This window comes from Acanthochromis polyacanthus, chromosome 5, assembly GCF_021347895.1.
Source record: "Acanthochromis polyacanthus isolate Apoly-LR-REF ecotype Palm Island chromosome 5, KAUST_Apoly_ChrSc, whole genome shotgun sequence".
Lineage (NCBI taxonomy): Eukaryota > Metazoa > Chordata > Actinopteri > Pomacentridae > Acanthochromis > Acanthochromis polyacanthus.
Genome location: NC_067117.1, coordinates 40,654,514 through 40,678,245, shown reverse-complemented (window position 1 = coordinate 40,678,245; position 23,732 = coordinate 40,654,514). Strand labels below are relative to the sequence as shown.

At 42.8% G+C, this 23,732-nt stretch overlaps 1 protein-coding gene across 1 annotated transcript in view; it reads right to left on the bottom strand.

Moving 5' to 3' along the window:
* Positions 1 to 2,913: 2,913 nt before the first annotated feature.
* The window catches only part of tasora (transcription activation suppressor a), a 58,070-nt gene continuing 37,251 nt past the window's right edge, over positions 2,914 to 23,732 (bottom strand). Inside the window, exons 20-28 of the mRNA XM_051947984.1 lie at positions 23,143 to 23,655; positions 21,522 to 22,948; positions 18,283 to 18,405; positions 12,754 to 12,913; positions 12,441 to 12,549; positions 11,385 to 11,563; positions 11,117 to 11,266; positions 9,130 to 9,883; positions 2,914 to 4,583 (exon numbers count right to left, since the gene is read on the bottom strand). Coding sequence (XP_051803944.1) covers positions 4,121 to 4,583; positions 9,130 to 9,883; positions 11,117 to 11,266; positions 11,385 to 11,563; positions 12,441 to 12,549; positions 12,754 to 12,913; positions 18,283 to 18,405; positions 21,522 to 22,948; positions 23,143 to 23,655 — 3,878 coding nt within the window. The 3' untranslated portion in view covers positions 2,914 to 4,120. The remainder of the gene's footprint in view (positions 4,584 to 9,129; positions 9,884 to 11,116; positions 11,267 to 11,384; positions 11,564 to 12,440; positions 12,550 to 12,753; positions 12,914 to 18,282; positions 18,406 to 21,521; positions 22,949 to 23,142; positions 23,656 to 23,732) is intronic.

Sequence of the window (23,732 nt, the reverse complement as noted above, 5' to 3'; positions counted from 1 at the left end):
GACAGCATGACAAAGCTGAAGCTCGAACTTGATTGGTCGGCAGCAACCGGTGCTTTTTGGAATAACATGGGGGTCTATGAGAGGAAGGCGGAGCTCAGGAATAAATTTTCATATCGCGTTATACTAACTTTATATTATAGTATCGAACTAGACTAACACATTTAAGCTTTGTTAAAAAATGATACATAAATTGAAAACAAACGGAAACTCCGGACAGCAGCTTTAATGGATTTCACGGGCGTCTTTCATGATTGTTGCGGCCGAAAATGCCTGAATTCGCAGCAGCTTTTCTAAAAAATTGCGATAAAAGTTGCGATGTTTTAAGCTTATTTATTGTGATGAAATTGCGGGAGACAATGACAATTACTAAAAAGCTGCATTTTTTTCCAGCTTGTAGAACATGTTTCAACACTGTAATTGACAATATTTATTCCGAAATTAATTATTTAACCTTCCAATCCATTTCCACAAAAGCTGGCACACCACAGTGGGACATTAGCAGCAGCCAGATACTGGTTTAATATCAAGTGGTTGGTAGATTTGTGGCACAAAATGATAATTTACTATTGAATGAATCATATATGGACATATCTGTCAGTGACTTAAAAAGTTAATTTAATTTCCTGACACACACGTGTTCACACGCTCACGGCTTGTCACGTCAATTAACAAGAAGAGCGCACAGTACTCCACCAAGACTTCATTACCTGACCTTGTGCTGAATGCAGGTGTGTGTTCTGCATGTGCACATACATCGTGTGACATAAATATGTAGCAGGAGATGGGAATTGATGGGACTCAGAAACACCCCCACAATTTAATCAGTTGTTCTTTGTGTCATTTTCAATACGTCCACAGTGGTAGATTTGTTGGAGGATAACAATCATGTGATCGTCAGCAGGCCGCTGAGGTAGCGTTCACTTGTTGCCATGGTTACCGTGCTGCTATCAGACGCCGTGCCACTATGAATCCTTAACAAATCCGTGGATCCAAACTTGAAGCCGTATCACTGCTGAAGTCTAATCATTTGGTCCTTGTGTCATTTCTGACCGACCCTGAAAACTTCATTTAAATCCTTGAGTCTGTTTTTGAGTGATGTGGGTAACAGAGGAAGGATTCATACACACTGATCATCACATAACTCCGCCGTGTTCTTTGGTGGAATAAATAATCTAATTTACCTTCATTCTTTCAGTGCTCTAACGGATCTGGATGCAACAGTTTCCATCATGGTGAATGGTCTGGTCTGTTGTCCGCTCATTTCAGCCGTTTTAATATGTTTCATGTTTAAAAAGAAGTGTGTATCAATCGATGATTTTTTTCTTTTTGTATTCCACCACAGTATTGCACGGTTGTAAACAGTTTAGCTCCACTTTGGTGAAGAACATCAGTGAATTAATTGTTTATCACGGTCTTCAGCAGCAATTTTTGTTGTTAAATGAGAGACATTAGTATCGCACATGTCTGCATCTTCAAACCATAAACAGGAAGTGAATTCGGTGATGTACGTGCATTACGTTTGCGCTAGGAGCTGCTATGATTGGTGGAACTCACGGGAGGCGGGCCAAAATTGCGGGAAAGTTGCGGTGATTGGACAAAATTGCAAGGCCGTGCAAAATTTGCTGGAGGGACTGCTTAACTTAGGCCAATCAGATAGTCGCACATTTCCATTAAAAAAAAACTCTATAGCGTTAAGTTAGGCATTCTCATCTTGTGAAAAGCTACACGCAGAACTTTTCTTTGATTAGTTAACTGCTGTCAGCTAGATCAAATGAGAATCTGCATGCATGCATTTCTGATTATCCTTTGCCTAAATATTCTTAAACGAATATTTTTGAGTTTTGAGTCTTCATTACTTCCTGTGTGGTTCCTCAATAACAATCCAAGAATCCATCCTGACATCTCCAATGACTGGATTTTCCAACAAGACAAGGTCAGTTAAAGCCTGGATGGAGAACCAGAACATTGGAACCATGCCTTGGCTGCTCAATCACCAGATCTAACTCCAACTGAAAACCTGTGGGAAACCATCAAACACAAAATGGAGAACCACAAGCACAGAAACAAAGCAGATTCGGTAGAATTAGTGCAACAGGAATGGGCTGCTGTGATAAGAAGCTGGTGGAGAACATGAAGAGTCATCAGAAACAATAGTTCTGAATCAGTACTAAGTCCTGTGTGGATCATGAGACTAAACAGACAGAAAAGGAAACATCGAATCCTAAAAGCTGTTTTTTATCAGAACAATGCCATAGCTACTGATGGAAGAAATGAAGTTACTATAATTATTATCAAGAGAAATAATGTCTGATATCAGCTTTGAAGTTAAACTCTTGAGATATTTTGTTGTTGTCATGATATTTGTCCAAAGAAATGCACCTTTGGTTGTACCAGGCATTAAAATGAACAAGAAATTGAAGAAAACAAGGGTGGTCTAATCATTTTTTCCATGACTGTATGTGCCAGAGGAACACCAGGCCAGAACTGTACTGTCGGCTCTGGTAGCTCAGCTGGTTGAACAGGTGGCCCATAAACAGGAGCTGTAGTCCGTGATACAGCATCCATCGTTCCAGTCCAACTCATGGCCATTTGCTGCAGGTTCATCCCTCACTCTTCTCCCCACATTTCCCGACTCTTTCTCCACTGTCATCTACAATAAAGGCCAAAAACATCCGTAAAAAAATAAAAGAACTGTACTAGGATAAAATAAAGGATGTTATTTACTTCACCGGTCGGTGGCTGATGGTCTTTCAGAACTCTGTGTATTTTGGAATATCATAAATAACAAAACAAGTGTGCTCTGAGGTTTTCTCACAGATGATGACCAAAGCTTTGGAAACTCAGATTACAATAAATCCAAATGTAGTTGCTGACAGTCGTAGCTCCAAAGAGAAAATCTCGAGGCCCAATCACTGGTTTCTGCAGGCAGATTTATTACAAAAAACTTTATGTAAAAAAACAACAACATAAAAATGAGTTTTAAGTTAAAACCAGTCCGTTACAGAATCTTTTCCTACATACAACAGCAACTCAACACAAACAGCTCTGGGTTGGCAAACAACACAATCAGTACAAAAAATGGTTTGTACAAGATATGAACAGCTGGAAGACGTCTAAGGCAGTCTGTCTGGTTCCATTACAGATGTTTTGTTTCAAGTTCTTCCAGTTTTACTGGTTTTCACAAACAAGCAACTCGTTACGTCAGTGGAGAAACGATCCTCAGGACTAAAACCACTCCAAGAAAACGTTGTTTGTGTCTAAAACAAAGAAAGTGACTTCTTTTTTCTTCTTTTACTGTCAGTCAAAACCAAAACCTTCAAAGTGGAGTTGTGTTTAAGGAAGCTGGGAGTTGGGATTCCACCTCTGTCTCAGAGCAGTCCTACTGGAAACACAGAGGCTCCTGAACTGGGACCTACATTCATCCGCAAGATCTTCTTTTTGGGTCAGAAAACCTTGTTTGTGCTGTCTCAAGTTGTTTTTGTCCATCATGTAAGTTCCAAAGCTGCGACAGGGTTTTGCTCTTCACCGTTCTAAAGGCCAGCAGTAAACAGGCTTCCACTGAGACCCAGCATGCTTCAGGGTTCCATTTTTGCAGGTGCATAAATGTCGTCTACATCTTTTTGACTCTTTTCTACAAACCACAGCAGGATTACTGTTTTTTACTGCTTTGAAAGGCATTTGTAATCAGAAAAAATGACCTTTAGGTCCAGACTGAAACCACATACAGAGGAGTGAATTAACACACACTCTGGTTAGGGATAATTTAACTTTAATGGAGGATCTCTCTCTCTCTCTGTGTAAATTAAATCGTTTTGTTTTGTTTGACAGCTGCTTGACATCAGCGAGTTTTGTTTTAATTAAAGCTGCTTTGACTCCAGTTTTATTTATTTACTTAAACACAAAGACTCTTCTGGTATTTCCCAACTGTCAGGATAAAAAAAAAAGCAAAAAGCAAAAAGACGACCATAAAAGCAGTGAGTCTGTGTTCCGGCTGCTGAACCCTGAAGGACGTCCTCCTGGTTTACTGATGAGGAATAAGGGGCACCTGTTTGTTTCTGGGATGTTTTCAGTTTCCTACCTGAACAGCAGGGGGAGGCTCGTGTTGTAGTTAAAGCTACTCTTACATGCCGTTAAAACCCCCTCCTCTCTGCCCCCCTCTGAACCGGCTGCCGCCCTGACCTGCAGGGCCGTGGTATCCTCCCAGCAGGCCAGGGCTGCTGAAGTCCCTGCCGGTCTGCTGGAATCCCCACACCAGGGCAGCAGCGCCTGTGGGGCCTAAACCACCAGGCCATATGGGCGGGGGCCCCAGGATGCCCCTTATCCCTCCCAGGGCAGTCAAGGGCCCCAGCATAGGGCCCGGGGAGAAAGGCTGGCTGAGTCGGGGCAGTAGGGGGGCATGCAGGAAGCCTCGATGCTGGCTGTGAGGAGGGTGGGACACATTAAGCTGCTGTTTGCTCACATGCCGCTGGATTGGTTGTGGCTGAGGCACAGCAGGACTCGGGTCCTGGTCTGTTACCGTGGTGCTGCTGCCCAGCGGTGCTTTGTCTGCTCTGACCGGCTGCTCCTGGCCTGATGGTGTGCCGCTGCAAGAAGCAAACAAGAAGAGGGTCACTGAGAGCAAACACTGTGGAGCTGAGATTACAAACAGCAGCTACGTGCTACATGTCCACTAGATGCGTTTTTCCCCATGTGTAAACGCGCCGCATCTCAAAATGCCTGCTTTCTGTTTTATTATGAAAATAGTTCTGCAAAAGTATTTCTGAAAGTTTGAGGTGAGAAATAATCTGTGAGCAGCTGAATCTGTCCTGGTTTTAGCTCAACCACGGCTAGTTTACACGTTTGACCAAAGTCCAACGTGGCGCGTGTCGGACCTCTGCATGCCACGTTCAATTTGCATGAAGCAGAAGTAGACTCTATTTTATGCAAATGAGCTGCAGGGAGACGCACCGCAACCGGACCAGCATGCAACACAGTGCGTTTCACATAGACAATGAATGGGATGCGGGGAATTGCCGGATCTAGTGGAGACGTAGTGTTGAGTGTTCTCTTTCTTCAGACACCTTTATTCTATTTTTTAAATTATATTTAACCTTTATTAAACTAGGAAACATCCCGCTGAGATTAAGAACCTCTTTTTCAAGGGAGTCCTGGTAAAGACGGAGAGCAGCAAATACAGAGCACGGATATAAAAGTACAGTTAAAATGCAAACAAAAACACACAAAAAAAATTACATAAATTTGCAATGAAGTTATGAAAAACAAGTGCATGTTGTGGAAACAGCTTCAAAATTTTGCAGTTTAGATTTAAAAGCACTCAATGAGATGAACTCAGTTAGTTTCCAGCATTTCTGCAACATAATCAGGCAGAGGGTGCAGAGGAAACAAAAGCCTTTTTACCCAGTTCAGTATAAACATATGGACCAGAAAGCAACTACTGATGATGTGAACAGAGAGAGTGAAGAGCAGAACTTTTCTCAAACACATCTGGAGCTCATTGGTCAGTCTAGAACGATATTTAGTTTTGATTGTGTTCATAGTTGAGAAAGCTAACTCACAGATGTACGTTGAGCCAAACCTGGTCAGCATGTGACCACAGTCTGTCCTCCTCTCATCTGTCCCTCACCTCTAAACTGTTTTCTGAATGCAGTGCTGTGATGTTTAGTGGCTGCAATGCAGACAACTTGTACCTAATTGGTCTGTGTGTTTCCTGAGCTGATAACTAATGCCGTAAACTCTGGAAAAGCTGCACCAGTGAAATAGAAGCGACCCATCAAATTTAAAATCTCTGTACAATTTACTGATTACAGGTGTGGGTCTGTATATTAGACCCTCCAGAAAAACGCGGGCTAAAATCCTTGATTATGTGAATAAATATGCGGGGTTTTTATGCCATTTTATGCGGGGAAATTGCAGAAAGTTGCAAAGTATGCGAATAGTTGTGAAATATGCAAAAAGATGCGCAATTCACCTGCCGTCTGGCCACGGAGGGATGTATCCTCTAATCAGACACTGGGACTGCTGCAGGGTTACTGGACTGACAGCCTGTGCTCTGGGAGGGGGAGAAGCTCACAGCAGCACCTGCTGCTTGTTGAGGACAGTAACTGCAGAATGATCCGAGTTTTCCTGTCTCCAAAACGGCAGAAAAAGTCGCTAGATTTGTGGCTAGTCGCTTTTGACAAAAAAAAGTTGCTTGGACGCTTTGGAAAGTCGCTAGATTTAGCGAGAAAGTCGCTAAGTTGGCAACACTGGCGCCGCGTTCCGCATCAGCTCATGCTTCCAGTGTGTGTGTGAATGTGCGAACTGATGACGTCAGGCCGGGCGTCATAAAAACTCACTCACAACTCCATTTATTTTGGTTATAGTTTACTCATTTTATGCGGAAATTTTGAAATCAAGCGGGACCTGCATATTTCTCTTTTTTTTTGTGGAAATGTTACATTCTTGCGGGAATTATGCGCATTATGTGGCCTTTTGGGAAATAATTGACCCCCGCATAATCAGCGGCATTTTGGTGATTAATGCGGGAATTCATGCGATCGCATAATCAAGTTTTTCTGGAGGGTCTAGTATATGACAGCGTCTGAGTCCAGATCCGGACCGCAGCCCGCCAGTTAGTGACCCCTGGTCTAGGCTGTATGGTCTCATTTGAAACCATTTCTTTCCTCAGTGAAGCAAAGATGTACATCATATTTCGCACAGAGAGTGGTGGTTGCATAGCCTAGCCGCGCTAGACAACCCACGGCAACGAATTTAATTCTCTGCCAGGGTGGGTCTAGTTACCCTCGGTAAGCCTCGAGGTTGGATGCTCCTAAAACTGGGCGACGAATCACTATGAAGTGTAGAGTCAGAAGGCGGGCGTAACTAAGTGACGACAGAGGCGGGACGATTCTGACAGAAACAACCGGAAACAACCATAGAAACAAGGATAGACAAGAAGATGGCTGCGCACAATAAACAGTTATCTTTCGACTCGGCTTTGGCCACCGCCCTTAAAGATTTCTGTTAACATGTCTGTAATATACTTGAGCTTCACCCATTGACTGTATAAATAAGGCTTCACCAAACTCCCGCATCCTCTGATTTCCGGCGCTCTAGGAACTACGTCAGCCTATTTGTTGCGCTGATTGGTTGTATACCTACAAAAAAAAAAAAAAGCTAGCAAGCTCTCTCCCATGTGCTCACCACGCATCCACCATTTCGGAAGTGATGTCACAGTGACAGCTATTCACATACAAACACATGACTTCACCAGTATGTTAACTAGTCGTTACTTTGGGACCTCATTAGTTAAATTCAAGAATAAAGCTCTATTAGGAACTTTCCAGCAGATTTAATGAGTGTGTGACACCTGTGTCCATCCATCCATCCATCCATCCATCCATCCATCCATCCATCGCTCAATCCTCATTAGGCTCGCGACTCGCGGGTTGCTGGAGTCTACAACAGGTGACTTGGGGTGAAGACAGGGGACACCTGGACAGGTAACAGTCTATCACAGGGCTACACATAGAGACAAACAATCACACTCACATTCACACCTACAGACAATTTAGAATCACCAGTTAACCTCAGCATGTTTCTGGACTGTGGGAGGAAGCTGAGAACCTAGAGAAAAGCCACACATGTACAGGAGAACATGCAAACTAAACCAGGGCTCCAGACTGCGACTAAATGGTCGCATTTTGCAACCAAAATTTGAGCGAGTGCGAGTACATTTTTCATCTACTCACGCATGTGCGACCAGTAAATTTGCCGACTTTTTAAACTACTATTGAATATTTTTTTGTTGCTTACAAACTTCTGCTCCACACTTCAGCCCAGTACACAGTAATGTACAAATGAGCTGGTTTACCAACCGACATTAACTCCAAAAGAAGAAGAAAGAAGACGAACACCAAAGAAGAAGTCGGGCCAATGTGTGTGAGAGCCGGGGACGACTGACCATAGATATGAAGATCTATGCGAATGACGGTGAAGCTTCTGATGATTCACAAAGCCTTTATTTACGTTCAGCCTTATTTTGAAGGTAGTGTCTACAGATACGGACCCGTACCCATAGCCTGTGAGCTACGGATACGGCACTTTCCATTTGCCAGACAGATACGGACCTGTACGCGAGTCTCGCGAGTCAAGAAGCTGCTAACCACTGCAAACTGTTGAAAGGTAAGCAAAGGTTAAGGTTAGGGTTAGTGTTAGGGTCAGGTTTAGGGTCCGTACCTCTAGTACCGATGCTACGGGTCCGTACCTCCAGCATCTACCGGGAGTCACGTGACCAGATCTCGCGTATCTGATTGTCAAATGGAAAGTACGGGTCCGTACCTCTAGCAACTACCTATTTTGAACATTCTTGTCCCGATTCCAGCTGCTTCTAAGTTTAGACACATCCTTTGCTAGACAGCAACAGCGTGTAACCGTTTTCTTTCATCTTTATGTGAATTTTCAGACTTTTCGGCAGCGTCTTCGTCATGTCAAGAAACCTCTTCTTAGTGAAACATGTCCTGTGTTCCTGGAATAGTTACAAAATAAAAGCCCGTAGCATTAAGAATACGCCTTCAAAATAAAAGCCTGGAGGGAACGGTTATTTTAACACAAGCAAAACAAAGGCTTTCCAAAATTGATGAACTGATCTAAGAGTAATTTACACATGATTCGGTATAAATACATAACGTGCATAAAGATTTCATCCGTCGGAAATTGTACATCAACTGAGCAGCTTTGGTGGAGTACTGCGCTCCTTGAGTGCTTTTCTTGTTGTGTCGACTGCTGCACAATAAAATGTGAATTGAAAACATAGTTTCTGCATTTATTTTGCAAGCATTTATCAGTAACACAGTGAAAATGAGAGGGAATGTGAATATTTACTTTGCAAGTCGATTTTGGTGTGCGCCCCTAAATTTACTGCTTGCGCTCCTAAAATTTCAAGTTAGGGGCCACTGTGCTCCTAGGAAAAAGTTAGTCTGGAGCCCTGTAAACACAGAAAAATCCTAGCAAGAGCTGGACACAAACCGGGGATCTTCCAGCTGTAAGGAGAAAGTGCTAACCACCACACCACTGTGCAGCCACCATGGGTCCTTTTGGGTAAAATGTTACAGATTCCATCATAATTCTGACCAAACCAGTAAAACTGACCTCAATCTGCCGCCGTCTGCAGAACCAGCTGTGCTGCAGGTCGATGCTCCTTGCTGAGCTGCTTTGGAAAATGCAGGTTCTCCTCGCTGATCTGCTCCTGCATCTCTCCTCTGATTGGCTGAGTCAGTCCGGTTACTTGCTCCTATCACCGTGATTGCCATGTGACTGGAGGACAGGGTAGATGTATCACTATTTCCAGCTCTCTGATCTCCATCCTCTGCTTCTCCTCGGGGCCCCTCTGGTGGAGCCTCCTGTCTCTCCTCCCCCAGCTCTGACTGCAACGTGGAGTGAATTAAGTCCAGAGTGGCTGCCACCGCCCTGCCAGGAGTGAGCTGGACGGAGTCATCAGAACGTCTTTCATCAGGAGGAATGGTGGGATCGCTGCCTGCACCAGTCGGCGTGCCAGTAAAGCACTTGATCGGGTTAATGCTCAGCTCCGCCTGCAGCTCCAGCAGGTGCTGCTGATGTTGAAGCTGTTTTAGCTGTGACTCGCGCTCTGCACGCAACTGTGAAATGGCCTGTCGGAGAACCTCACAGTCTTTATCTGAAGGAGGCTGCACCCCATCCCGACAGGAGGAGTCTGGGACGAGCTGATCGGAGAGATGGGGATGAGAGGGGAGGCTGGAGCTGGGCTGTGGGAGGACGTGCTGGGGTTGATGGACGGAGGACAGGGAGGGGATTTGCTCCGGGAAGATGGAGGGAGAACGTTCAGAACCTGACACAGAGCTCCCATGACTGAGCTGCCTGATGTGACCTGAGGACAGACGGGAACACTGAGTAGAACCCATACTCTGACAGTAGAACTCTGAGAGGCAGCGACACAGAAGGAGAGACAGCAGAATGTAAGTGGAGAGAGCAGAACTCGGAGAGACAGAAAAGACAGCAGAACACGAGGAGAGACAGTAGAAGAGAGGAGTCACATTAACAATAAATAAGAGATTCCTTTGTGAGATGAAAGATATACAGAGGATAACTGTCCATCTGCTGATAAAACCACTGTAACTACTCAATGTTCTCTGCAAAATCAACGTGCTTATACATATAAACTAATTACCAGGATACACAGCAAATGAGATGCAGTCTTCAACAGTCATTAACCTGTAACGTTAATGATCTTCTCACAGTGGTGGGACATTAAAATAATCCTCATAGCTGATCTAGATGACGGACCAACTTATTCACTGTACTTATGGTCAGTCCAGGTGCTGAAAACAGCTGCTCAGCTGGAACATATATCCACAAACACTGCTGCAGCAACTTCAGCAGTGCAGGAAATCTGTCCAGAATTAACTGCCACCTCTAAAATAGATTTCTACTCAGTGCAGTGTTGTCCATCCCCTCCACCACTGCAGTAGCTACAGCTGCTCTCTGTTGACACTCAGCTCCCAGCCTGAGTCAAACAGTAAAACACCTGCACTTACTTTTTAGTCTGTGGTTCTACAAACTGCCACACTGAGCAATTAGACAGCAGGAAGGAGCGCTCATTTAATGGATTCTCACAGAGGGTCAGCAAACAAACCTGTAAACTGCCAAACAGTAAGAGGCTCCATCTGCTGGTGCAGCCACGTAATACAGTAAATCTCAATAAGAAAACTGGAAAATGTGGGTGTTCTAAAACGTTTGGCCGGTAACATATGTCTCACATCTTTTGCCTTACTGGTTATTGTATTTTAATTCAATTAAAGTATTTACTACAATAATCGTTGAATTATAAATAAGTAATATCCCAATGTTCAGCACTTTGGTTATGACCAAACAGTAACAAAAATGTTTATGGTTCATTTGCAAATGTTAGAATGTTAACGGGCTGAAGTCAGATGGTAGCCACAGAATAAAGACTTACCATCAGGATGTTAGCGTCTTTCAACTCAAAACATAGTCACTCATACTGTTAGTAGGCGAAAGTGGTTCATGTAGGGTACATTTTAAGAGCATCTTCATTTATTCTTAATGAAAAAGACAGAGACATAGAACTGCCATGGCTGACCTTTGGGAGAGAGCAGATCATCTATGAGCGGCTGCTTGTCCTTGATGTTATGGCAACCAACCATCCTGGTGAAGTTGTGCAGAATCTCTTCGACGTTGGACACAATGATGCCCCCGCTGGAGTAGGCGAAAAACTTCTCAATATGATGCTCTGAGTGCAGAAAAAGAGTGTTGAAGGGAGCTACGTTAAACACAAATACTCTGTCAAAATGTTTTTTAAACTGTCATTTTTTAAGCCTGGAGTGTCAGTGCTGCTGACGTGTACGAACCAGTGAGGAAGATTGTGTGTCGGTACTGTGTGTATCGGGCCTGAAGCTCGATGAGACAGTCCAGGTCGGGTGACTGATGGTTCATCATGTCGCACTTATGATACGGGAGGAACTCCACAATTTGACGCTTCTGATAGGCTGACAGCATGTCCAGTAGGCTGGCTGCTTCTCTCCGGAACCTGACAACCACCAAACACACACACACACACACACACACACACACACACACACACACACACACACACACACACACACACACACACACACACACACACACACACACACACACACACACACAAATGAAACTGTTTGATCTACATTCAAACTGCAGGAGTACAGCGTACACGTTTCTGTAGGAATTTCTGTTGGCCTACAATTAAAGTTATTCATTAGTGGGAGAAAAATAAAGTAGTTTGGGCTTTGCTGTTCACGACTATCATCAGCTGCATATGGTGTTTAAGCCTGTGGTGGCTTTATTTTATGGTTTGTTTGGGGAGAACTTCAGCTTTGCCTGTGTGTGAATGTAAATCCACAACTGACATATTACATTACACACAATTCTGGACAGATCTGCATATCATTACAATTCATGTTTAGCAACAGCATACAGAATTTAAGAAATTAGAAATAAAACAGATCCAGTTGCATGTCACATAAAAATGGGAGCTTCTTGGGATTTCAAAGGTTGAATTTTAAAAAATAGGACGTAGTAAGAAACCAGTGAGGGTGACACATCTACTAGTGCTTGTATATTGGCACTGCTGATGTTCTATGGCATTCATGCTTCTTCTCTCAAATACTAATATGACGATATATATATGAACTACTAAAGCACAAAGTAGCACAGACACAGAATGAGTGAGGAATGTTTCTTTTTCTTTACAAATTCTGAAAATAATATGATGTGATTCCACCATAAGCCTGTAAATCAGAAGAGACAAACCATGCAGAAGAATGTCGTCGTCAGCCAAGCTAGAAGTAACGATTCAGTGACGTGTCATTTCAAGTACTACAGCTTCACCTTGGGTCTGTTGTGGTATAATGCAGAATCAGTACCTGGCTTGTTCTTTCAGTCTTTTGTGGGTCTTGCAGTGAACCTTCCACCTCCAAACACTTTCTGTGGAATTGTGCTTTTCCAGGAACATCAGCAGTGTAGCTAGTTGCTCTGCAGAACAACACAACGCAATAAATACAGTGTTCATGAGTTTGTCTCATCATTTAAGACAAATTGTGGAAACATTTTATTGAATTTCATAAAAATAGAATTTTCTCAATAAATAAAGTATGAACAGACTAAGTAAAGTTAAAAAATGTGCATAAATCTTTCAGATGACAGAACAAAGACTCTGGATTGTAAATCCTGACCTACCGTGAGTGATGAAATCTGGATTGAGCACAAAGTCATCTGAGACGATGCAACCTCCAGAAACAAAAAGCTCGTTGTAGCTGTTGTTCCTGATGTCGTCCAATGTATCGATTCCCAGAAACACCACAGAGGAGTGTCGCTTCAGAGACACCAAGCCTGGGATCTGGCATCAACACGGTACAAGTGTACAGAACAGTTTGAACATTATACAGTGCCTTGTGAAAGTATTCGGCCCCCTTGAACTTTTCAACCTTTCGCCACATTTCAGGCTTCAAACATAAAGATATAAAATTTTAATTTTTTGTCAAGAATCAACAACAATTGGGACACAATCGTGAAGTGGAACGAAATTTATTGGATATTTTATACTTTTTTAACAAATAAAAAACTGAAAAGTGGGGTGTGCAATATTATTCGGCCCCTTTACTTTCAGTGCAGCAAACTCACTCCAGAAGTTCAGTGAGGATCTCTGAATGATCCATTGTTGTCCTAAATGACTGATGATGATAAATAGAATCCACCTGTGTGTAATCAAGTCTCCGTATAAATGCACCTGCTCTGTGATAGTCTCAGGGTTCTGTTTAAAGTGCAGAGAGCATCATGAAGACCAAGGAACACACCAGGCAGGTCCCAGATACTGTTGTGGAGAAGTTTAAAGCCGGATTTGGATACAAAAAGATTTCCCAAGCTTTAAACATCTCAAGGAGCACTGTGCAAGCAATCATATTGAAATGGAAGGAGTATCAGACCACTGCAAATCTACCAAGACCCGGCCATCCCTCTAAACTTTCACCTGGAACAAGGAGAAGACTGATCAGAGATGATCAGAAATAGTCTAGTAATCTATAAAAAAGCTCTTCGTAATGCCAGGACAACTTATTATTCATCTTTAATAGATGAGAACAAGAACAACCCTAGGTTTCTCTTTAGCACTGTAGCCAGGCTGACAAAGAGTCAGAGCTCTGTTGAACCTTGTATTCCTTTAGTTTTAACCAGTAACGACTTCATGAGCTTCTTTACGCATAAAATAGTTCTGATTAGAGATAAAATTAATCTGGCCCTTCCTACAAATGTCACAGATGCTTTTGAATTGGCTGTTAGACCTGATGAATCTTTAGAATTCTTCACTCCTATATGTCTCTCTGAACTAATTTCAACAGTTTCTACATCCAAACCATCAACATGTCTTTTAGATCCTATCCCAACTAGACTCTTCAAGGAGATTTTACCTTTAATTAATTCTTCAATGTTAGATCTGATTAATCTCTCTCTAGTAACAGGCTATGTACCACAGGCTTTTAAGGTTGCTGTCATCAAACCTTTGCTTAAAAAGCCCACTTTAGATCCAGATGTGTTAGCTAACTATAGACCGATATCCAACCTACCATTTCTCTCTAAAATTCTGGAAAGAACAGTTGCAAATCAATTGTGTGAACACCTACAAAGGAATAATTTGTTTGAAATGTTTCAGTCAGGCTTCAGAGTGCATCATAGCACAGAAACAGCTCTAGTGAAAGTTACTAATGACCTTCTCATAGCATCAGATAATGGACTAGTCTCTATACTTGTTTTGTTAGATCTTAGTGCAGCGTTTGACACAATCGACCACAAAATTTTATTACAGCGTCTAGAATATTCAATTGGCATTAAAGGGACAGCACTGGATTGGTTTAAATCCTACTTATCAGATAGGTTCCAGTTTGTGCATGTCAACAATAACTCTTCTGAGCAGACTAAAGTTAATCACGGAGTTCCTCAGGGTTCTGTCTTAGGACCGATACTTTTCACATTATACATGCTTCCTTTAGGCAATATTATTAGGAAGCATTGTATTAACTTCCATTGTTATGCAGATGACACACAATTGTATTTATCTATGAAGCCAGATGAAACTGATCAGTTAGCTAGACTGCAAGATTGTCTTAAGGACATTAAAACCTGGATGACTTTTAACTTCCTACTGCTAAATTCAGACAAAACTGAAGTCATTGTATTTGGCCCCAAACATCTTAGAAACTCGCTTTCAAAGCAAATAGTTACTCTGGATGGCATCACATTGGCCTCCAGTACTACTGTGAGGAATCTTGGAGTTATTTTTGACCAGGACATGTCCTTTAACTCACACATAAAGCAAGTCTGTAGGACTTCCTTTTTTCACCTGCGTAATATTGTAAAAATCAGGAACATTCTGTCTCAGAGTGATGCAGAAAAATTAGTTCATGCTTTTGTTACTTCCAGGCTTGACTATTGCAATTCCTTATTATCGGGTTGTCCAAATAGCTCTCTCAAACATCTACAGTTGATCCAAAACGCTGCTGCGAGAGTACTGACAGGAGTTAGCAAAAGAGATCATATTTCCCCTATACTTGCTTCTCTTCACTGGCTTCCTGTTAAATCCAGAATAGAATTTAAAATCCTTCTTCTGACATATAAAGCTCTTAATAACCAATCTCCATCATATCTTAAAGATCTGATAGTACCTTATTATCCTAGTAGAACTCTTCGCTCTCAAACTGCAGGCTTACTTGTTGTTCCTAGAATTTCTAAAAGTAGAATGGGAGGCAGAGCCTTCAGTTATCAGGCGCCTCTCCTGTGGAACCTGCTCCCAGTTTGGGTTCGGGAGGCAGACACCCTCTCTATTTTTAAGACCAGGCTTAAAACGTTCCTTTTTGACAAATCTTATAGTTGGGGCTGACTGGGTGACCCACAGGGGTTCGGCTTGTGTCTTCATTTGCACAGCTGACCCCCTCTTGGACGTCCCTTCGTTCTGCCTCTAGTCATGCTGCTATAGGCCTATAGGCTGCTGGGGGACTTTTCTTGACGCACTGAGCCCTTCTCTATCTACCTTTACATTTAATATGTATACCGTTATTGCAGTACATTCACTCTGTTTCCCCCTGTGCTATTTCTCCGAGTGTCCCTGGTCCCAGAGCTGGATGCTTCAGATCTGCGGTCGATGTTCCACCAGCTGGTCCAGTCTCCACCATGTCCACTGTGGGATGCTGTTGCTGACCTTCCACCAGCCCTCTGCTTCCAATTCCCTTTTTCCACGAGTCAACTCTGCATCGCCTTCAATATACTGTTATGCTAACTTACATACTGTTTGAATTTTACTGCTAGCTATATAAGGAGTATGTTTAATGTCAGAGCCGTACATCATAAGAGTAAACTATGAGTCAGTTTTCAGTGTTAGCTTATACTTTGTCTGTGTCACATATCCTGTCATGCATGTATTCAAATGTGTGTTGTGTTTTCCTTGCTTTCTCACCCCTCCCTCTTCTCCCATCCCTCCCCCTTGCCCTCTTCTGTCCTTCTCAACCCGCCCGGCCAGCAGGCAGATGGGTCCCCCCTATTTAGAGCCGGGTTCTGCTCGAGGTTTCTTCCCTGTTAAAAGGGTGTTTTTCCTTGCCACTGTCGCCTTTGGGCTTGCTCTGGGGGTCAGGCATATGGGTTCTGTAAAGCGTCTTGAGACGATTTGACTGTAATTGACGCTATATAAATAAAATTGAATTGAATTGAATTGAATTGAATAGATGCAGCCAAGAGGCCCATGATCACTCTGGATGAACTGCAGAGATCTACAGCTGAGGTGGGAGAGTCTGTCCATAGGACAACAATCAGTCGTACACTGCACAAATCTGGCCTTTATGGAAGAGTGGCAAGAAGAAAGCCATTTCTCAAAGATATCCATAAAAAGTCTTGTTTGAAGTTTGCCACAAGCCACCTGGGAGACACAGCAAACATGTGGAAGAAGGTGCTCTGGTCAGATGAAACCAAAATCCAACTTTTTGGCCACAATGCAAAACGATATGTTTGGTGTAAAAGCAACACAGCTCATCACCCTGAACACACCATCCCCACTGTCAAACATGGTGGTGGCAGCCTCATGGTTTGGGCCTGCTTTTCTTCAGCAGGGACAGGGAAGATGGTTCAAACTGATGGGAAGATGAATGGAGCCAAATACAGGAGCATTCTGGAAGAAAACCTGTTGGAGTCTGCAAAAGACCTGAGACTGGGACGGAGATTTATCTTCCAACAGGACAATGATCCAAAACATAAAGCCAAATCTACAATGGAATGGTTGACAAATAAACGTATCCAGGTGTTAGAATGGCCAAGTCAAAGTCCAGACCTGAATCCAATGGAGAATCTGTGGGCAGAGCTGAAGACTGCTGTTCACAAACGCTCTCCATCCAACCTCACTGAGCTCGAGCTGTTTTGCAAGGAAGAATGAGCAAGAATTTCAGTCTCTTGATGTGCAAAACTGATAGACATACCCCAAGCGACTTGCAGCTGTAATTGCAGCAAAAGGTGGCGCTACAACGTATTAATGCAAGGGGCCCGAATAATATTGCACGCCCCACTTTTCAGGTTTTTATTTGTTAAAAAGTTTAAAATATCCAATAAATTTCGTTCCACTTCACGATTGTGTCCCACTTGTTGTTGATTCTTGACAAAAAATTAGAATTTTATATCTTTATGTTTGAAGCCTGAAATGTGGCGAAAGGTTGAAAAGTTCAAGGGGGCCGAATACTTTCACAAGGCACTGTATGTCTGACTTGTGCTTGCAGCAGTATATGACAGCAGTATGTAACAGTCTACACATCTGTTTGTCTACACCTTGTTGTAAGAAAGGTGGCACCACTTCTGGATCAAACCAAAGAAACATACATTTTTGTTTAATACAAAAGAGCATCTACTGGGACAAAGATGCTCCAAAAAGGCTCAAAAGAGATTAGATTGCAGTCCACCTGTTAGGTCACATAGTATACATTCAACCCACCGTGGACCTGAAAGGGAAGTACTGAACTAGACCATGCATCTACAGAGCAGTTAACCTGCAGAGATCACACAGTCCACAACACAAGAAGATCAGAGGCCTAACACGCCAACCAGGTGGCTTTTAGACCTGAACTTCATCATGATGAAGAAAATAGCACACCTTTTGCTACAGATACCTTCTAGTGTCACCCAGTCATTCCATTTCCCACAGTTATCCACACTTCTTTCATGTTTTGTTATCTCTTACTGTCTGTCAGATCCCTCTCTTACCTTCTGTTGTCACACATTTGCTATTTACAACAGTTTCCCAGATCTCTTGATTCAATTACTCTTTGTTCTGTTGTCTTACCCTCTGTTACTGATTGGCAACCATATGCAAATTAACCACTACTGAACGTTGTATTTACATACGGCCCTTCTTTCTCTCTGACCATCCCTATAAAGTGTGGACTATGCAAATGTTCTGTCAGCTTCCCTTCACAGACTCATGCTCTGCGTTGGTCAGTCCACCGTATGTCAGAATACTAAAACACCCCACTACAGCAAACTTCCAAGGACTGAAAGTGAAATTTCTTCAACAAAATTTGTTCAACAAATATTATGAAGTCTTCAAATAAAACATGTATTTTTTTTGCCAACACACACACACACACACACACACACACACACACACACACACACACACACACACACACACACACACACTACTGGTAGTCAAGAAGGGAAACAGTAGAGGTAATCGTTAAATACCTTGTGTATGTGTCCAGCTATGTCTTTGTTCTTAATGATGACCAGCAGTCTGTCATCAGAGCTTTCTTGGTTCAGAAAGGCCACAGGAGTCTGCTCCACATTACCCTGCTTCAACAGGAGTTCCTTCCACACAAACACACATAAACCAAAATGAAATCATTCTATGCATTTGCACAAATGTTTTTCAAAGCTACCATATTAAAGCAAAAACAGTCTTCATGAATTTCTGACATTACATTCCAGTTTGGACTGATTCACAGGATTAAACTATGTTCTTCACTTTTGTGCAACTCACAATCACTAGTAAATATATTTAGGGTCTGAGCACCAACGGTGCAAGGATCCTATTGGAATGCAAGGAATTATTACTATTCAGGGCTTAAAGTGAGAAAAAATCCTGAGCCTGAACTTCTAAGATCCAATTTATAGTGTCAATAAACGTATTTAAATGTGTTTTAAAACGCACTAAAACACAATATATATGAGATTCTATTAATTCAGAGCAAATATGAGGTCATCTGGTGGAAATAATGCCCATTATGATCCCACTATTTTATTGTTGCTCAAATGTAAAACCTTACTCGGCCAAAACTTAACGCATTTTAGAAAGTGCCCCAAGTCTGATTTTTTTTGTGTTGATGTTTCAATACCACACCACTATAATTGCAAAGATTTATTTTAGTGTAAAGGGGAAAAATCATGAAAACCAAGTACATGTATTATTAATAACTTAATAATTTTTATCTCTTCAGTAGATTTAACAAGAAGTCAAAACAACATCAACCACAACAAAACTGCTACAAAACTCTGCTGCTTTCCTTCATAAGGCACAATTTTTACTTACAACATTATCACAAGTGTCAGTCTCAAGAGAATATTAAGTGCTTGGAGAACACTGTTTGAAAAAGTCATTTCTTTTTTCGTTTTTTGCTTTGTTTGTGAATTTTCTGAACATTTTCTTTTTAACATGTTCAAAATGTTGTTTGTTGAAATAAACTGCAAAACACAGACAACAGAATTAACTTGTTTAATATTGTCTGGAACACTACAAGAGAATAAACTGTCATATGTCACTTGCTATACCAACTTTGTATTTAAGCAGGTAATAAAAGTACTAGTATTAACTCTTAAATGCAATTTTAGTTATTGCCTCACAATATAAATAAGTTGATCATGATGCTGACTCTCTCAAACTCTGTAACTAGCAAAGAAATTCGGGCCTTCCTGATCTGGTTTATCTGGGTCCTGGTGGCAATGGACTGCTCATGCTGAAGAACTTCTACTCTGGCCTTTTCCTCTGGAGTCAGCCCATTTCTCACACAGATCTGATTAAGAAGCCCTCTGTAGCACATAACCACACATACGCATGCTAGTAACTGCTCATTTGATAAACCTCAATAATCTGTGTGATTAGTTTCAATCATTTGATTTTCAATTTGAACTGACACACATTTTGTTTGTTTTTGGTAAGGGAAAAAATGTATTCACTGTATAATTTGTTCAGTTGGCTTTCAATTTAAATGTTTCTATTTTTTTAATCTATATTTTGGGAAGAAAAAACGGTGAAAAGCAAGCTAAGAACATTCTTATTTAACTACCTATCCATTATTCATTTCACACAACCCATACGTTCATTCTGTTCTTACTAACAATATTTGCTTGAGATTGGAGATCTTTTGTTTGTGGCTAGACATCATTCGGATGCATAAGGTCACAAAATCTGCTGAGAGCTATTTAACTCATTATTACAAACATCCTATATGTCCTCAAATAAAAAAGGTTAATATCACCTAAGCTACATTCAGTTTGTGCATATTTAACTAAACAGATGTTCTGAGGAAAATAATGGGACAAAACCTTATGGCTTGATGTTTGATTTTTTTTCCTTTCAAAATAAAAGCCAGCAAACTAAATAGCTGTTTCCTTTTTTCCTTTTGCCGTTGTAAAACACATAGAAAATGTTTAAAGATTAAGAAATCAAACAAAATCAACAACTTCTGTTTTTGTTACTTTTTAAATTCAGTACCTAAGCCCGTTTGTTTTTATTTTGTGGCGAAACCATGGGGACTGTGGGACATGCACGCGCATCGCCACTGACGCACTTACGCCAATGGGGCGAGTCAACACACCGCGGCTCAGGGATCGCGGCAGCGGCTGCTCTCTTTGTTAATCAGCAGAGACACATCCTCTCTCCTCTGTCACACAAAGTCTGAGCAAACTTTAGTATCTGCGTCTTTGGGCTAAACACAAGCTCCAACGCTACTGACCAGTGATCAGCTGCTCGATTCTTCACCGCACCACTCACAGATTGGAGCTCCGTGCGCTCTGGAGAGACCAGGCAGCCACAGGGCTGGGACACGTGGAATGGGTATACAGTCCAAGCAGAAATAAAATAAATAATATGCAATATATATCAATGTGTTTCCAGTAATTCCCTTTAAATATAATTACAAAAAACACCAACAAATTTTGCAAATTTGGATTTTGTTTGTGGGATACTGTTATTTCTTATCAGTGGCTCAGCAGCACTGACGATGCCGAACCAAGAGGGCGCAGCATATCGTGCGCCCAGCAGTCGATGCGCACTCGCAGTTAGAAAACTGTAATTGGATAAAAGTTCTATCAGAAAGTCGCATGCCTGGACAGAAGGTGTATATTTTTTAATGTAGGATTTGGAGTTTGATTGATTAAAGCGGAGCAACTGAATGCACAATGACGCACATGCTTGGAGCCTTCTGGACAGAGATGGATGAAATTTTTTCAATGGTACATTTCCATGCGCCGGAAATCCGGCGCGGCGCCGGAAAACTTTAAGCCCTGACTATTATTTTTCTGCATGTTGAAGCCCGTTTCTGAGAATCTAAACATGTTCAAAAACAAATTTGCTCACACATCAGGACAGGGGAAAAAAGTTGGTACTTCATGGGATTTGTGCATGTATGTGCCAAAATGGTTCCATAGCGCCTCCCCCCTGCAAAATCCTAACATTTGTAACATCTACTACAGGCAGGACTTTTTATCCACATCTACAAAATTTGATAGGCATATGAAGCACATCAAAGTCCACAAAAAAGCCTGTTAGAACCATACCCTAGACCCAACAGGAAGGCTGCGATTTTGTGTTAGGAGAGAAGTCCAAGAGACCTCGAATCTGGTCAGTATACACACCAGGCCTCACTGATGAAACGTTACTCAAATCTTCCGCGAAAGTCACAGAGTGTTAACTCCCATGAGCTTACCTTGACATCTTTATAGACCTGGTCTCCTGGTTCGGTGCAGTGGACATAAAACTGTACAGAGTTTCTCTTAACATCTTTGATGATCTTCACCAGATTGTTGAACACCTCTGGCTGCAGTTGGCCAATCAGGGAGCTCAGGGTTGTGGCTGGAGGAGTGGGCCCAGGGACGGACACAGAGCTCAGGCTGGAAACTGGCTCAGAGCGGTTGGAAGATTCTGCCAGATGTAGAGAGACGCTGCTGAACCCTGGCAGGGTTGTGCCACAATCTGTACTTGAAAGAGTTCGTCCCCCTTCCACACCAGCAGTACAAAGTACCGTACTGGCAGGGCTGTCATCTTGTGTTTGCTGAATGTCTTGAGTGACTGTCTTTGCCTCTAAAGTGTGACTTCGCTGTGGTTTCCATTGGGACTGTTGTGACTTGTTAGGAGTGCAGAGGACAGTAGTGTTGGCAGGCTTGTATACAGAAGCAGATGCAGAGGTAGGAGTGGATAAAGTGACAGGGGAAGTTGTGGGATTCCTGCCGTTTGTAGCATCTGGCCGCCACACTTCACCTACTCTGGAGAGCACAGGACTTTGACTGCCTGAGGAACTGGTATCAGCAGCATTCAGTTCACCACAAGGAGCAGAAACCTCGTCATCTCTGCCTGTTTTAGCATTACCTGCTCGTACACTGGCCACAAAAGCACTAACCGTGTTAGCCAACGTGGCATCGGAATTAGTGTGGCTGGTGTCAGGCTTGTGGTTCGGCCACCCGTCATCAAACTCTGTCAGCATGCTGCTAATGCTGTCCCTTAGGGAGCTCATATACTCGTGGACGGGGGGACAGGGGTTGAGGAAAGACACATAGTGCGAAAACTGAGAGACTGAGGCATACGGGAGCGTGTGTGGAGGTGTGGGGGCTTCTGAGTTTAAAGTGGAGTGTGAGGACAGTGGGAAGCTGTAAGGAATCCTCTCCTCTTGCAGGAGGAGCTGAATCTCAGAGGAGAAATCACCCACATGTTTGTCCACTATGCTGTCAATATCTCTTTGAGGATGAACAGCAGCGGAGGAGACAGAAGGAGAAAACACAGAGCCACCGGCCAGTTCCTTCGATTTTCCCTTTTGCTCCTTTTCACTAGATGCTTTTAGCATCATATCCACCACCGCCTCCTCCTCATTTGGTTTACATTCAACGGTCTCCGTTTCCCCTTGTTTCCACATTCTCTCGACTGGCTGAGCTTTCTTTTCCTTCATGGAAAGTTCTACCTGTGCCTTCTTAACTCCCCCTGTTTTCTGCTCTGTCTCCTCCTTCCCTTGCATAAGAGGTGATGGCAGAGTCCTCTGCTCTACAGCTGGAGGGTTACATGGACGGATGGATGCAGAAAGAAGTGGCTCTCCATTCTTCTCTTCGTTCCCCAGAAGTTTCTCTCCTTTGTCACTGGACTGACCTACAAGAGGAAACCTTCATTAGACTGAATACAAACAATGTTCTAAAGCAAACATTGTACTTTCTGTCAGCTACTAGTTTAGTAAAAACTGCAACAGGAAATAAATTTGGTGAAAACTGCAGGTGTTATTATAGTCTAAAATTAACAAATGGTTCAAGTGGAACGTGAGATAATCTCAGGATGCCTGATGTTACCTTTAAACTCCTGGGAGGCTATGAGGGTTAACCGCTCCTCATTAGCACCTGTCTGGTTCTTAATAAGCGGGCTGAGCTTATCGGGAACCAGGGTCTGACACCATGAGGATGAGAGGGGAGGATGGGTCTTAGGGGACCAGCACTGGGAAGGTGATGGGGGAGGGCTGGGCTCTGGAGATGGGCATTGCGAAGGGGAAGGAGGGAGACTGGGTTCTGGAGAGGGGCACTGAGACGGTGAAGGATAGGGACTTGGCTCTGGAGATGGACACTGGGAGGGTGAAATGGGAGGGCTGGGGTCAGGTGAGGGGCATTGGGAGGGGGAGAGAGCAGGGCTGGCTTCAGAAGACGGTAAGCGGATAGGAGAGGTAGAAGGGCTGGGCAAATGGGACGAGGTGGGGCTCTTCCCGCGAGATTTGGTTGTTATGGTGATGCTTGTTGCCGTGGTAAGGTGCTGGAAGCGAGGGTCCTGAGGGACGTTCCGGTCTCTCTGGGTGTACCTCTCTGAGCACAGACCTGCAGACAGAGGTCAAAGTAAACTTTTGTGACCTGCAATCAGATCATAATCTGCTTCTTGAAAGCCTGCAGCACCT